Source organism: Equus przewalskii, chromosome 8 (assembly GCF_037783145.1).
Source record: "Equus przewalskii isolate Varuska chromosome 8, EquPr2, whole genome shotgun sequence".
Lineage (NCBI taxonomy): Eukaryota > Metazoa > Chordata > Mammalia > Perissodactyla > Equidae > Equus > Equus przewalskii.
The window spans coordinates 15229598-15246307 of record NC_091838.1 but is presented as its reverse complement, the minus strand read 5'-3'; the positions used below and the strand labels follow the sequence as shown (position 1 = coordinate 15246307).

The following is a 16710-nucleotide window of genomic DNA, read 5'->3' as shown; positions in this document are numbered from 1 at the left end:
GTTCATGTTGGGAGGAAAAGAAGTAAGCACGGGACTTACTGAGAGACAGTACATTGATCTCCAACACAGAGTTCTCCTAAGAGACTTTCTAGGGTAATTCTGACTATCTGCTATTTTCATGTTGGGTATCGACTTAAGAGATAGTTTAAGATGACACCCTGAAGAGAAGAGAATGCCTAGGGACTGCCTGGGGCGGAGTCCCAGCCAACACTGACTCTAGCCTAGACATAAGGTATTTTTTCTGCTTAATTCTCTATCCTCCTAGGTTCTGGAGGCAGCCTAAAGCTCTTGTACCTACCTAACTCATTCTTGTTTACTCTGGACTTAATCTTTGGCCCGCCTGAGTTGCAATACTTTCACTTTTTCCACTCTGCTGCTTCTAAAATTCTGATTTACTGGAAAAAGGCAAATACAGTAGATGCTTCAAATGAAAACTCAATAAACCATACTTATTAATCTGTATTTAGTGATTAGCTATATTTTATTAATTGTAACACGTTGTGACTGCACAATTAAACTCTATGCTCAGGGGGAACTATATCTTTTGTATACTAAAGACTATACAAAAATTGCTCAATGCACTTATTGGGCAGTAAACCTTATCTCCCCATTTCTGCATAATTCCACTAAAACAGAATGCAGATGAACAAGAGAAAAACCTTAGAAATACAGATAGGTTATTCCATCCGCAAAATAACTTAAATAAGGCCACACAGTAACAAAACCCAAAATTAGTCAGCTCCTCTTTCCCAAGGGCTAGGGGGCTCTTTCGGGTTTCAGACTCGAGCAATGTGGAAGCAAGAAAACCCTGCCCTCTGCCGGTGAGTTAAGAAAAAGGCCTCAGCACAATTAATCGCTTTGGCGAAGGGAAGTTACACTTCGGTCAAAACGCTAGTGAAAGTCAAAGGTGAGCCAAGTAAACGCCTTCCTGGGTTCTTAACAACTCTGGGCGATCCTAAATTCTCAACAGGTTAAACACGCTCGCCCTCGCATTCAACACCAAACAAAGCAAACTGGGTTTCAAGAACAGGAAGTGTTTTTTTTTCATTATTTCTCCCTCACAGCCATGGTTAAGTCAGAGAGGTTAGCACCCGGGGTGGTCGTGATTAGGGGAGGTCCTGGGTGGGGCTGCCCGGCCCGAGCAGGACGCCGCGCTCCCGGCTGCGGGCGCACAGCCTCCCGGCCCGCGGCGACCCATGGGCTCAGCCTAGCCCCGTGGGTCTCGAGGGCCGCTGTGCATGTTGGGGAGAGACGAGGGACGTTTACCTGGGGCCGGTCCCCACCAAGTAGGTGTTGGTGCCCTGCAGGGTCATGGGCCCCGGGTTACAGCCCAGGACGCGCACCACCCGGCCGGACAGCCGTTCGATGGGCCGCAGCGAGGCACTCATCTCCGCCGCAGCCGCTCGCCCACTGCGAGAGCACCCGGGCGCAGGCCCCAGCGAGGCCCGGAAGGGGCGGGGCCACGGCTCACGTGACGCCGCGCGAGCACGGCGAGGCCACTCGGCGGCGAGGCCGGGGGCGGGGCCATGGGTCACGTGACGTCGGGCGGGTCTGGCGGGCGGTGGCGGGAGGGAGTCGGCGGGCGCGTGGCTGAGGGGGCGTGAGGCGAGGCTGGCTCCGGGCCCGCCGGCGCTGCGGCTTCTCCCGGGAGGTTGTGTCCCCGCAGAGGAGTTCATCCACGTGGACGAGTTACATTTTGACCTGGAAAGTCTTGTGATGGAGCGAGGGGCAGGCAGGTTTGGGGTTAGTTTCCGATTTACTAAATCCTGGGCAGGATTGCTTGTCAGGTTTGTAGGCAGTGGGTCTGTGTGGGGGTGTGTGTGGAGGAGTCTGTCAATCTTTTATAATAAATAGCAAACTAGTGTTTGCTTCGTGCTCGCTGCTGTGCTAAGGGCTTTTTGGAAACACTACTGTGTTTAATCCTCTGCGTCGGAGTTTTGTCCCCGTCTGCCAGGCACCAACACTTGCCCCCATCTGGCCGACTCGGGAAGCTGGCCTCTCCTCTCTTGTGCCACCCTCCTGCCCAGAGAGCCGGGTGGCCTCGTGGAGGAGCTTCATTCCCAAGACACAGGGACCTATTTTCTCTGTAAGGAGTCCTTTACTGATTTGCTAAGCCTTAACTATTCCGGTGTTAACGACGGCTCCCCTTCAAAAAAATCGAGTCACAGTTTACCTAAAAGGAAACGCGCAGATCCTAGGATGTTTCACCCAGTTATGACAATTGCATGCAACTGTTACCCCAAAGAGGTATAGAATATGTCCCCTCTCCCAGCCCAGCCCTTTTCCAGAACAAGTGAGAAACTGACACACTTGGTGCTCGTAGTCCTAAAATTTAGGACAAGCTTTTTTAACATTCTTTTTTTGCAGGTATTTCTGAAGAAAAGACTGCCATTAATTTATAAAATATTTGTTTTACAAATCAGCAGTTTAATAGTCCAGATTTTTTGATACACCTGTATTGTGTGTGACAAATTGCTTTGCCTTCTGTCTCAAACAGGTACTTTTAATGGAAAAGTGTTTCAGAAACCTTCTCTGAAATAATCGTGTAAATTATCCCCCCTGCAATGAGAAGGCAAGCAGTATGCCTTTAAAAAAAATTCTTGGAATAACCGTCAAAATTCCATACATCAGGAATTTTCAACTCACCAAGATTTATTAATTTTTAGCATCATTAGTGGCTATTCAAGCAGAAAAGTACCTCCATCTTCCCTTTTTAAGAGCTCTGTGCTGGAAAGCCAGCAAACCTTTGAGAAGAGGGTGGAACAGTAATTTCTGGACGATAGTGCTCTTCCTGAGACTCCTGGCAGCTCTGTTTTCTTATCCCTTAGCTTTTTTTTTCCTTTTCAGTTAGAATTTCCCTTGAGCTTCCATCTCAGTTTCATTTAGTCCCTTGCTAAGTTCTTTATTTGGCAGATGAAGCAACGGGTCTGACAATTTAAGAGTTAAGTGACTTAAGTAGAGTTATACAAGAGACGCTAGCGGAGGAGCAGGAACAGAGGGTAGCTAGTGAACTTGCTTTAGACGAGTTGAAATTGAGGTCATCGTGGGATATTTCCAGTAAAGAAATCTATAGGCAGTTGGGTATATGGGTTGAGCTCAGAAGACAGAGCTTCTTTGTGGATAGTTTAGCAAAGTGACTTTAAGTTCTTCTCCAAGAAGTAAGACCAAAGATTTTTACATTCTGTTCAGTGACATTTATAGTCGTTTATCATCTGCCTACAACGTGCAAAGTGTTGTTGTAGATGTATTGAGGGGGTGTTAGAATGAGTAAGGTAGTAAGCTTTCTAGAGGCTTATAACCAGGAGGGAGTCATACATGATCTTATTTTAAAGCATATGTGGGTAAATCCTAGAGGAGAAGTACAGCTAAAGGATGGGATTGCAAGGATGAAGGGAAGTATCACGTTCATTGGGAATATCTGGGAAAGCTTAAAGGTGGTGGATTTTGAGCTGATTCTTAAAGGATTGATAGAACTTGATCAGGCAGATAGAGGTAGAAGGGCATTCTGGAAAGTAAATAACCTTGAGCAAAGGCTTGGAATTGGAAGAAATGTAGTATTTATTTTGAGAATAGAAACTGACAATCATATGTTCTTGGGGCATCGCATTTGACAAGGTACAAAGTTTGAAAAAGTAGGTGGGGCTACATTAATTATACTTTGTAAGTTCTTCATCGGAGTATCTTAAATTCCAGAATCTCTCTCCCTTTCTGACATGACCACTTGGACATGCTGTGAGGCAAATTGTATATTCTTAAAACTTAATTGATAAATCCAGTAAAAGCTTGTTATGTACTCAACCTAAAAAAGGAGCCGTGTTATTCCTCCTCTCAATGTGATAGTTATGAAGGGATGTACTGACGTTACAATGATACAGACTCTGTTATCACTAGATTAGAAAATCCCACGTGACTAACAGGTGATTTCAGTTTCCTTTTAGCGTTTGATCTTAAAGGTTTACATGCCCTTTAATTATACTTGTTTTCAGTGAAGGAGAAATAAATATTTGCGGGATGAAGATTTTCCAGAAAGGACTTGGATTTAAAGAAGGCTTTTTATATTTGACAAGTAAGTCTGTATTTTATGTATGTTAAATTTGGTTGAAAAATGAAAGTTTGCTGGTTTTTACTTCTTCAAATATTTTCTTTGTCGCAAAGAGATCATATATAGTGGGCAAAGGTTACCTACTTTGGCTGGCAGCCAGGTAGCCACACAGCTGGGTTGACCTCTGAATGAAGTTGGATTGTAACTGTCCTATAAAGTCAGTGAGTGTCACAAGTTCTCTATGAAGTCACATTTTGGAGGTGGCGTTATTTCTCCTAAGGTGGTATTAGAACAGAGATCAACTGAAGGGATCAAGATGAACTATCCTTCATACAAGTTATACCACTATGTGGTTATTGAGAGAGCTGTGTGTTCTCTTTATGAGAGCTGCTATATATATCATCTTGCCATATAGTTTTCTTTCCATTTAGTGTTATGTTCTGCCTGACTAAATTAGGAGTATAAAAGTTTACATATCAGATGAGTCTAAAGGTGTAACTTGTTTTGTTGTGCTTCACTTTATTGTGCTTTGCAGATATCACATTTTTTACAAATTGAAGGTTTGTGGCAGCCCTGCGTTGAGCAAGCCTATCGGCACCATTTTTCCAGCAGCGTTAGCTCACTTCATGTCTCTCTGTCACATTTGGTAATTCTCACAATATTTCAAACTTTTTCATTGCTGCTATATTTGTTATGGTGATCTGTGATCAGTGATCTTTGAAGGTACTATTGTAATTGTTTTGGGGCACCATGAGCCACATATAAGATGACCAGCTTAATCCGATAACTGTTGTGTGTTCTGACTGCTCCACAGACCAGTTGTTCCCCTCTCTCTCTCCCTCTTCTTGGCCCTCCCTGTTCTCTAAGACACAACAATAATGAAATTAGGCCAATTAATAACCCTACGGTGGCCTCGAAGTGTTCAAGTGAAAGGAAGAGTCGCACATCTCTCACCTTAAATCAAAAGCTAGAAATGATTAAGCTTAGTGAGAAAGGTATGTTGAAAGCTAGGCCTCTTGTGCCAAATAGTTAGGCAAGTTGTGAATGCAAAGGAAAAGTTCTTGAAGGAAATTAAAAGTGCAGCTCTAGTGAACACACGAGTGATAAGAAAACAAAACAGCCTTATTGTTGATATGGAGGAAGTTTTAGTGGTCTGGATAGAGGATCAGATCAGCTGCAACATTCCTATAAGCCAAAGCCTAATCCAGAGCAAGGCCCTAAGTCTCTTCAATTCTATGAGGGCTGAGAGAGGTGAGGAAGCTGCAGAAGTAAAGTCTGAAGCCAGCAGAGGTTGGTTCGTGAAGTTTAAGGAAAGAAGCTGTCTCCACAACATAAAAGTGCAAGGGGAAGCAGCAAGTGCTGATGTAGAAGCTGCAGCTGGTTATCCAGAAGATCTAGCTGAGATCATTGATGAAAGTGGCTACATTGACCAACAGATTTTCAAGGTAGATAAAACAGCCTTCTTTTGGAAGAAGATGCCACCTAGGACTTTCATAGCTAGAGAGGAGAAGTCAGTGCCTGGCTTCAAAGCTTCAAAGGGCAGGCTGACTCTCTTGTTAGGGGCTAATGCAGCTGGTGACTTTAAGTTGAAGCCGTTGGTCATTTAGCATTCCGAAAATGCTAGGGCCCTTAAGAATGATATTAAATCTGTTCTGCCTGCGGTCTATAAATGAAACAACAAGTCTAGATGACAGCATATCTGTTTACAACATGGTTTGCTGAATATTTTAAGCCCACAGTTGAGACCTACTGCTCAGAAAAAAGATTCCTTTCAAAATATGACTGCTCATTGACATGCACCTGGTTATCCAAAAGCTCTGTTGGAGATTTACAACAAGATGAATTTTCTTTTCATGCCCGCTAACACACCATCCATTCTGCAGCCCACAGATCAAGGAGTGATTTAAACATTTAAGTTTTATTATTTAGGAAATACATTTTGTAAGGTCATAGCTGTCAGAGATAGTGATTCCTATGGTGGATCTGGGCAAAATAAATTGAAAACCTTCTGGAAAGGATTCACCATTCTAGATGCCATTAAGAATATTTGTGATGCATGGGAAGAAGTCCAAATATTAACATTAACAGAAGTTTGGAAGAAGTTGATTCCAACCCTCATGGATGACTTCAAGGGGTTCAAGACTTCAGTGGGGGAAGTAACTGCAGATGTGGTGGAAATAGCAAGAGAACTAGAATTAGAAGAGGAGCCCGAAGATGTGATGGAATTGTGGCAATCTCATGATGAAGTTTTAGTGGATGAGGAGTTGCTTCTTATGGATGAACAAAGAAAGTGGTTTCTTGAAATAAAATCTACGCCTGTTGAAGATGTGAAGATTGTTGAAATGACAGCAAAGAATGTAGAATATTATATAACTTAGTGATAAATGAGCGACAGGGTTTGAGAGGATTGACTCCAATTTTGAAAGAAGTTCTACTGTGGATAAGACGCTGTCAAACAGCATCGCGTGTTACAGGGATATCATTTGTGAAAGGAAGAGTCAATTGATGTGACAAACCTCATTGTTGTAGTATTTTAAGAAATTGCCGCAGTCCCCCCAGCCTTCAACAACCACCCCCCTGATCAGTCAGCAGCCATCAACATAGAGTCAAGACCCTCCACCAGCAGAAAGGTTCTGGCTTGCTGAGGGCTCAGATGATGGTTAGCATTTTTTAGCAATAAAGTATTTCTTAATTAAGATATGTACGTTGTAGTTTTAGACATAATGTTGCACATTTAATAGGCTATAGTGTAGTTCAAACATAACTTTTATATGCACTGGGAAACCAAAAAATTTGTGTGACTCACTTTATTGCGAGGTTCGCTTTGTTGCGGTAGTCTGGAACCAAACCCTCAAGATCTTTGAGGTGTGCTTGTATTGAGCCTGATGTTCTCCCAATAAGGCAATTTCTAAGTTCCTTAGAAATTATTTTTTCCATCTTGTAAAACTTGACCACAAACTGCTAGTGTTTCCCTCATCCATGCCAGGTAAAGGACGCTCTCTTTGTGGGGAGAGTGGTTCAGAAATGCACACGTGGAGTGCTTAGGTATTGTCTGTAATTGTTTTTTTCTGCTTTACGTCCCCAACCCCCCCCTGTACATAGTTGTATATCTTAGTTGCAGGTCCTTCTAGTTGTGGGATTGTCTGTAATTTTAAGGAAACTATCTACATTAAAATTAGCTTACTCGTTAGGGATACCTAACCTGAATACCCAACATCTCTAAGCCTCGGTTTACTGACCTGTTGAATGGGACCCATAATGCTCCTCTGGTGGGGATTTGTGAGGATTAAATGTAATTATTTTATGTAAAACACTTCACACTTAGTAAACGCTCAGCAGTGGTAGCTGTTGTTATTACTGTCTATTCTTCCATACATATATGGAGTGGTTTTTTTCCTTAGATAGTGAAGCTTAAGACATTACATTTTTTAGAATGGTGTTAGAACACACCCTGGATACACATTAAACACACCCAAGATAACCATGCTAAGAAATCTGCCAACATTTTGTGGAACTTTTGTTTCTGGAGGACATACTCAAAATCTAGTACATTAGACTTTCGAACTAGCTGTTCCTTCCACGTGGAAAGCTTTTACATGTGATATCCACGTGGCTAATTCTTTTACTCAAATGCCACCTTCTCAGTGAGGCCTGCCCTGAGCATTCTAATTAAAATTGCAACCCATAAAATGTCTGCCTCTATTCCAGCTCCTAATCTCCCTTAACATGCTCTGTGTTTTTTCCATAGCACTTACCACCTTCTAATATAATACTGAATTTACTTGTTATTTTATTGTTAATGGACTATCTTTCTCTGCCAGGATTTAAGTTCTGCAAGGGCAGGGGTTTTCGTCTCTTTTGTCACTTGATATATCCCAAGAGCCTAAAACAGCACGTGGTAGATTCTAAGTAAATATTTAATTAATTCAATTGAATAAAACCTTCTGATTAAGTCTCATCCTCCTTAACTCCATGCTTATGTTGGACATGATGTCTTTCATTTTAAGATAAGAAACCTACTGCAGGGAAATTCATGGCCTGCTAGATTGTAAAACCTCCTATATATATATATATATATATATATATATATATATTTTTTTTTTTCTTTTTGCTGAGGAAGATTCGCCCTGAGCTAACATCCATGCCAATCTTCCTCTATTTTTTTAGTATATGGGCTGCCAGTGCAGTGTGGCTGCTGAGAGAGTGGTGTAGGTCTGTACCCAGGAACTGAACCCAGGCCATGGAAGTGGAGCACACTGAACTTAATCGCTACGCCACCCGGGCTGGCCCCAAAACTCAGATTTTAAAATTATTTTTTCCATCCTGTTGACCACAACATTCTTGACAGGAAAAGTAGTGATAATGGACTCTTGGTTTTTTTTTTCTGTTAGAAGAGTGAAATACTTTCTAATATGATTCTGAAGTCTTTTAAACAAAATACTGCTAAGTGGTAAAATGATAAGAACCCTGTAAATATTAGATTGTGTGTGTTTTTAGTCATACTTTTCCCTCTGGTTTCTGAAGTAATAAGTGTTCTTTATAGGTTACATAAGGGTATTAGTCTAATCAGGCTGCCATAGGAGAAGACCACAGACTGGTGGCCAGAACAATGGCAATTTATTTTTTCACGGTTCTGGAGACTGGCAGTCTAACACCAAGGTGCTGGCGTGGTTCGTTTCTGGTGAGGCCTCTCTTTTAGGTTACAGATAGCTACTTTCTCACTGTGTCCTCACATGGCCTTTCCTGTGTGTGTGTGTGTGTGTGTGTGTGTTAGGGGATAGATCTCTGGTGTTTCTTATAAGGACACCAGTCCTGTCGGATTAGGGCCCCAACTTGTGACTTCTTTTAACTTTAGTTACCTCCTTAAAGTCCTATCTTTAAATACACTCACCTTGTGGGGTTAGAACTTCAACATGTGAATTTTGGGGGGAAACAACTCAATCCATATAGAAAAGAATGAAGAAGGAAAAATTCATCTATAATACAATTAATTTCCCAAATAAAGCCATTATTAACATTTTGTATTTCTGCAGTCATATTTCCTTTGCACAGTCAAAGCTTTGAGATCCTGTGATAGTATTTTTCCACTTAACATTCTTTACAGTGAAGTCAAAGATGGCAAACTTAGATGCTTACAGGGATTAGGCAGACAGGCAAGGTCATAATGGTAACTTAGATTTTTTGAGTCCTAACTGTATGCCAAGTACTCTTCTAGAGGTTTATATATATTATATGTGTTATATTAACCTTCACAACAACCCTGTGAGGTGTATACCATTGTTATCTCCGTATTTCTGATGAAGAAAATAAGGCATAGGGAGGTGAGAGAGCATGTGCAAGGACACACAGCCGGTAGGTAGCTGCATTAATGCTTGAGACCCGGTTGCGGAAGTGACTGAAGTGGGCTGGCCAGCTGCTGTGGCAGGCTCGAGAAGGCGTGTCCCATCTCAGGGAGGGCCCAGAGCTGATGAAGTACTGCTGGTCTAGTGTAGTGGATCTTCCCGGTTTTGATAGCAGTGAAAAATCTGGATTTTTAAATGAAGTGTTGGCAATTAATAGGAACATTTTTAAAAAACACTGTTGAGTGTTTTTTTAAAAAAATTAAAAAAACATTTTAGAAACACTGTTGAGTCAGGCAAATCTTGTCTGCAGGTTACATTTAGCCACATTTATAAAATAGGGGTCATAATAATAGTATCTACATCTTAAGTTTGGTGTGAGAATTAAATGGGAGCATTTTATATACAACATTTAGCTGAGTGCCCGGCACATAGTGCTAAGTGGATGGTAGCTATCATTAGTAGCATAAACATCTTCTCCAGTCATCGAAATCCTCTATAAATATCACTTACTGTTGTTTTTATTTTAAGAAATTATGTAAGTAAGATGAGTACATGTCTGTTGTAAAAAACTCAAACAATATAAAAGAATAATTAATTAAGGGATGGAAGTTGCATTTGCTTCCTACTCTCAAACTCTTGAGATATATAATTAAAGCCATATATATATATAATTATATATATTATATATGTAATATATAATTAAAAAATATATATAATATATAATTAAAAACCATAAATGTGATATTTATCCTTCTGGCACTTGCTTTTTTCAGTTAATACCTTCTGAAGATCTTCTAAAAGTCAGTTTGTACAAAGCTGCTTCATTCTTTGTTAAAGGTTGCATGGTATATTCTTTAGTATGGATGTACCATAACTTATTGAACTCTCAGTTGTCATTTAGGTGATTTTCAATTTTTTGCTATTATGAGAAAGGTTCTGCAAAGAGCGTAATATCTTTGTATACATTGGTGAATATTTCCCTAGGCTTGATTCTTAGATGGAATTGTTGAATCAAAAGCCTATGAAGAATTTTCACAGCTGTTGCACCTTTGTTAAATAAATTTTTAGTAGGTTTTTAATATTCTACTTTATGAATCTACAATTATTTACCATTCCTTATATTGACATGTTTAAATTGTTTCCAATTTTTTCCCACTATCAGTGGCCCTGTGATAAATATCTTTGTGAGTACGTTATGCTTTTTAAAAGGTAAATAGTCTGAGAGGAAGGTGTCAACTAGTAAGTATATTTCTGAGACTTTACTTTCCCAAAACTGTTATAAGAACTATCTTTAGTGGTAATTATTATTTTTAGAAAAGGTAGAGCTTTGATAAAGTCATGGTCTAGGGTTTTTAATATTATTCTCAAGATTTTTAGAATCTTTTGTATATGTTTCATTTTAGGTGTTGTCATCTGTAATGAAGATCATTGTGAGACAGAAGATTGAATAAATACTTGTAACATTGGCCCAGGATTAGAGATTTAGAAAAGAAAGTTAAAATTAGTGACTTTGGTTTTAGTGTTCCAATTTCATAATATTTATTCTTTCTTCTAAGTAGATTTAGGAGGTAGAAATTAAAATTCAGTGCTGTACCAAAGGCTGCACTAATATTGGTTCTGGTACTTTTTTTTTTCTTTTTGTATGAGAGAAGAAAGTGGATAACCAAGAGCCGTAGTGACTCATGATGAAATATACTAAATTGAATTTTATGATGTCAGCTCTTGGCGTTATAATCTATATAACTGATTTAATTGTGGACATTTGGGTATCCGTCAGGTTTTTCTATGAAGGGCAGTACGTATTTGGTGTTTTAACAGTGAGCTTTATGCTCTTTGGAACAATTGTGGTCCAGTGTTTTAGTTACTCTTGGTTCAAGGCCGATTTAAAGAAGGCAGGTCAAGAAAGTCCGCGTTGTTTTCTTCTACTTCATTGCTTGCAAGGAGGAGTTTTTACGAGGTGAGCATACATTTTTGATTGTTAACACTATTTTTCTTTTATCCAAATGGAAACTACCTTTCTGTATCTGGATAGTCAAGAGTACAAAGGTCCCCTACTTGCGTGTAGGCCAAAGGTTGCTTGCCCCTTGCTATCACTGCTTATATGAGTCATTGCTGTACTGTCAGAATGTTCCAGGGTCATTAATAGAGTTCTTAATTTAATTTACCTAATGAAGTTACTTTTTCTGATGTGTGCTCACTTTTTATGGGAAGGAAACAGACTTATTTCTATGTCTTGTGAATCTTTTATCTTCTATTTTATATTCCAAGCCTGATTGTGTAAATATAGCCCATCACTTGCAACTCTGATAGAGCACTTAATTTTTTGTTATTTATACCATCGATTTAACTAAAAGAAATTTTTACTATAATAATACAGTAGCCATGTGGTTAGCTAGGTACGGAGTCATACCCAGAACTAAAAACAACCTTAAGAATCATATTGTTCACACCTATTTTGTAGTTAAACTAGGATCTAAATAGGCCCTGAGAATTCTGTGATTCTCTGTCTATCTGATTTCCTATGACCTTTTCATTATTACCTTAAGGGATTTAATTCTGTTAAACCAATGTTTAATTGTTAAAAGCAAAATATATATTAAAGGTAAAGAGAAAAATTAAAGACAGGTTTTGAATTTGGGCTATTTTAATAGCCATCTTTCTTGAGAGAGTTCAGTGACTATAGAATTCTAGACGAGTAGTTACTTTCTCTCTGCACATTTCATTCTCTTGTCTTTTGGTGTCCGTTGTTGTTCTTGAGGAATTAGATGTCATTCTTACTGCTGTTCTTTTAAAAGTATTTTGTCTTTTTTTCTCTCTGCTCTTATGATTTTTCTCTTTATATTTGGATTTCTACAGTTTATGATATATCTAAATATAGGTTTATTTTTATTTCTCTTGCTTGGGATTTGCTGGTGCTCTTGATTGTATGGATTATTATCTTCTATCAGTTCTGCACAGTTCTCAGCCATTGTCTTTTCTAACATTTTCTTTATCTTACTTCTATCTCTTTTCCGTCTGAGACTCCAAGAAAGTGTAAGTTAGACCTTATCACTGTATCTAACATGACTGTTATATGTTAGATATTTTAAATTTTTATTTTTGACTCTCTGTAGTACATTTTGTATAATTTTTTCACAACTCTTTTTTATTTCACTGGCACTTTCTTTTGCTATGGCCAGAATGTTATTAAATTCAACCACTGAGTTTTAAATTTTGACTATTAAAATTTTTATTTTTAGAAGCTCTGTTTTTTTTTCAGGCTGCTATGTCACTTTTTATAGTTTCCTGTTCATTGCAGGTATTTTCAAACTTGGTATTTACATCTTTAAATGTAGTAAGCATGGTTTTTTGTTTTTTGTATTTGTAAAGATTGGCATCTGAGCTAACGTCTTTTGCCAATCTTTTTTTTTTTTTCCCCTTCTTCTTCTCCCCAAAGCCCCTCAGTACATAGTTATATATTCTGGTTGTAGGTTCTTCTGGTTGTGCTATGTGGGATGCCACCTCAGCATGGCCTGATGAGTGGTTCCATGTCCGCACCCAGGATCCAAACTGGCAAAACCCTGGGCTGCCGAAGCAGAATGCTGAACTTAACCACTCGGCCACGGGGCCGACCCCATAAGCATATATTTTTTTTCATTTATAGTTCCAGTATCTGAAGACTTTTCAAATTTGTTCCAACTGGTTCTGCTTCTACTACTGAGTACCTATATTGCCTTGTTTTCCAGTATGCCTGGTATCACTAGTTATGTTCTGGTCATTGCCCTTGAGAGAATTACTTGTGGGGCCTTCCCCAAGCCCTATCTAGAAGCTTTGATTTTATTCCTAGGAGCTAGATGCCTAGAGGTTCTGTCAGATGCTGTCTACACTTAAATTCATGGCTTGAGGTTCCTGGCCGACATAGGTTATGCATACCTGGGGTGCAGCACTGTTCAAGGAAAGTCTGTGTCAACAATACACCAATCAATTTTTAAACAAGTCGACTTATTGAGGTATAATTTTACATACAATAAAATACACATGTTTTAAGTTTACAGTTATAAATGACCTCAACAATTTTGAGTCATTGAGTCTTCAATCCATGAACAAGGTTTTTCTTTCTGTTTATTTAAACTTTCTTTAATTTCCTTCAGCAGTATTTTGTAGTTTTTAATGTATAGATCTTATATATATTTTGTTATAATTGTCCCTAAGTCATTATTTTTGGATGCTATTGTAAATGGTACTTATTTTTAATTTCAGTTTCTAATTTTTCATTGTTGATATATAAAGTTATAGTTGGTTTTTATATTGATCTTTTATCCTATGACTTTGCTAGGCTCACTTGTTAGTTCTAGTAGCTTTTTTATATACTCCTTAGGATTCTTTATGTAGATAATCATGTCATTTGTAAATAAATAAATCAATATTTGCTTTATTGCGGTAGTCTGGAACTGATCCTGCAGTATCTTCGACTGATGCCTGTGTATTTAAAGTGTACAACTTGATGATTTGATATATGTATACATTGTAAAATGATTGCCACAATCAAGCTTATTAACATATCCATCCCTCTTAGAGTTGCCATTTTCTTTTCCTTTTGCTTTTTTGTGTGGTGCGAACACTTAAGATATACCGTCTGAGCAAATTTGAAGGAGAGAATACAGTAGTGTTAACTCCAGGCATATTGCTTCACGTTAGAGCTCCAGAACTTATTCATCTTGCATAAATGAAACTTTGTACCCCTTGACCAGCATCTCCCCATTTCCCCCTCCTCCCAGCCCCTGCTAACCACCATTTTATTCTCTACTTCTATGATTTTGACTATTTTAAATTCCACATATAAGTGAGATCATACAGTATTTGTCTTTCTGCATCTGGGTTATTTCCGTTTAGCATAATGTCCTCCAGGTTCTTCCATGTTGTTGCAAATGGCAGAATTTTCTTCTTTTTAAAGACTGAATAGTATCTCATTGTTTATGTATACCACATTTTCTTTACCCATTTGTCTGTTTATGGACATGTAGGTTATTTAATGCTGAAGTGAACATGGGAGTGTAGATATCTTGTCGAGATCGTGATTTCATTTCTTTTGGATATATACCCAGAAATGGGGTTGCTGGATTATACATAGTTCTAAGTTTTTTAATAAACCTCCATACTGTTTTCCATAATGGCTATACCAATTAACATTCTCACCAATGGTATACAAGGATTCCTTTTTCTCCATATCTTTACCAATACTTGTTATCTTTCATCATTCTGAGAATAGTCATTCTAACAGGTGTGAGGTGGTATCTCGTTGTGGTTTTGATATGCATTTCCCTAGTGGTTAGTGAAGTTGAGCACTTTTTCATACACTTGTTGAACATTTCGTTTGTCTTCTTTTGAGAAATATCTATTCAGGTCCTTTGGCCATTTTTTAATGGAGTTATGATTTTTTTTTGTTATCGAGTGTAAGAGTTTATTACATATTTTGGATATTAACTCTTTAACAGATGTTTGGTTTCTTCCATTCCATAGTTTGCATTTTCACTCTGTTGATTGTTTCCTTTGCTGTGCAGAAGGTTTTTAGTTTGATGAATTCCCATTTGTCTATTTCTGCTTTTGTTGCATGTGCTTTTGGTGTCATATCCAAAAAAATCATTGTCCAGACCAATGTTGTGAAGCTTTTTCCCCATGTTTTCTTGTAGTAGTTTTATGGTTTCAGGTCTTAGGTTTAAGTCTTTCATCAATTTTGAGTTGATTTTTGTATATAGTGTGAAATAAGGGTCTAATTTCATTCTTCTGCATGTGGTTATGCAGTTTTCTCAGCAGCATTTATTGAAGAGTAACCTTTCCCAATTGTGTATTCTTGGCATGTTTTCTAAGATCAATTGATCATAGATTTGTGCATTTATTTCTGGGCTTTCTATTTTGTTCCATTGGTCTATATATCTGTTTATATGTCAGTATCATACTGTTTTAGTTACTGTAGCTTTGTAGTATATTTTGAAATCAGAAAGTGTGATACCCCCAGCTTTGTTCTTCTTGCTCAAGATTGCTTTGGCTGTTCATAGTCTTTTGTGGTTCCATCTGAATTTTAGGATTTTTTTTTCTGTTTCTATAAAGGATGCCATTGGGATTTGGATAGGGATTGCATTGAATCTGTAGATCACTTTGGGTAGTGTAGACATTTTAACAATATTACTTCTTCCAGTCTATGAACATGGGGTATTTTTCCGTTTATCTGTGTCTTAAATTTCCTTCATGAGTGTTTTATAATTTTCAGTGCACAAGTCTTTTACCTCTTTGGTTAAATTTATTCCTACATATTTTATTCTTTTTGTTGCTATTGTCAGTGGGATTGTATTCTTAATTTCTTTTTTGGATAATTTATTTTTTGTGTATAGAATTGTGACTGATTTTTGAATGTTGACTTTGTATTCTGTGACTTGACTGAATTCATTTATTAGTTCTAATGGTTTGTTTTCATTGAATCTTTAGGCGTTTCTATGTATATGATCATGTCCTCTGCTAACAGAGATAATTTTACTTCTTCCCTTTCGATTTGGATGCCTTTTATTTCTTTTTGTTGTCTAATCGCTCTGACTAGGACTTCCAATACTATGTTGAAAAGAAATGGTGAGAGTGGGCCTCCTTGCCTTGTACTGGATCTTCAAGGGAAAGCTTTCAGTTTTCCCCCATTGATTATGATGTAAACTGTGGGCTTTTCATAAATGGCCTTTATTGCATTGAGGTAAGCTCTTTCCATACCTACTTTGAAAGTTTTAATTATGAATGGATGTTAAACTTTGTAGATGCTTTTTCAGCCTCTATTGAGATGATCATGTTTTCTTCCCTTTCATTCTGTTAACGTGACTGATTTGCCTATGTTGAACTGTCTTTGCATTCCTTGCTCATGGTGTTTAATCTTTTTAATGTAGCCCTGAATTTATTTGTTAGTATCTTATTGAGAATTTTTGCATTTATGATCATCAAGGATATTGGCCTGTAGTTTTCTTTTCTTGTAGCATCTTTGGTTTTGTTAGCAGGGTATTGCTGATCTCGTAAAATGAATTTGGAAGTGTTACCTCTTTTTCTGTTTTTGGAAGAGTTTAGGAAGGATTGGTATTAATTCTTCTTGGAGTGCTTGGTAGAGTTCACCTGTGATGCCATCTGGATCTGGGCTTTTCTTTGTTGGAATATTTTTATTTACTGACTCAATCTTCATATTTGTTGTTAGTCTGTTCAGCCTTTATATTTTTTCTTTATTCAGTCTTGATAGGTTCATGTTTCTGGATTTATCTATTTCTTCAAGATTATCCAATTTGTTGGCATATAATTGTTCAGAGTAGTCTTTTATGATCC

The 16710-nt window shown here is 38.2% G+C and overlaps 2 protein-coding genes across 4 annotated transcripts in view; one reads left to right on the top strand and one right to left on the bottom strand.

Moving 5' to 3' along the window:
• Positions 1–1550, bottom strand: part of LACTB2 (lactamase beta 2) — a 36460-nt gene extending 34910 nt beyond the window's left edge. The window contains exon 1 of one of the 2 annotated variants that reach the window (XM_008518949.2): positions 1267–1550. In XM_008518949.2, the coding sequence (XP_008517171.2) occupies positions 1267–1388 (122 nt within the window). In that variant the 5' untranslated portion in view covers positions 1389–1550. The remainder of the gene's footprint in view (positions 1–1266) is intronic. The other variant, XM_008518950.2, reaches the window with a different exon arrangement.
• The window catches only part of XKR9 (XK related 9), a 31781-nt gene continuing 16585 nt past the window's right edge, over positions 1515–16710 (top strand). The window contains exons 1-3 of one of the 2 annotated variants that reach the window (XM_008518951.2): positions 1515–1743; positions 3987–4066; positions 10788–11341. In XM_008518951.2, the coding sequence (XP_008517173.1) occupies positions 11067–11341 (275 nt within the window). In that variant the 5' untranslated portion in view covers positions 1515–1743; positions 3987–4066; positions 10788–11066. The remainder of the gene's footprint in view (positions 1744–3986; positions 4067–10787; positions 11342–16710) is intronic. The other variant, XM_070630451.1, reaches the window with a different exon arrangement.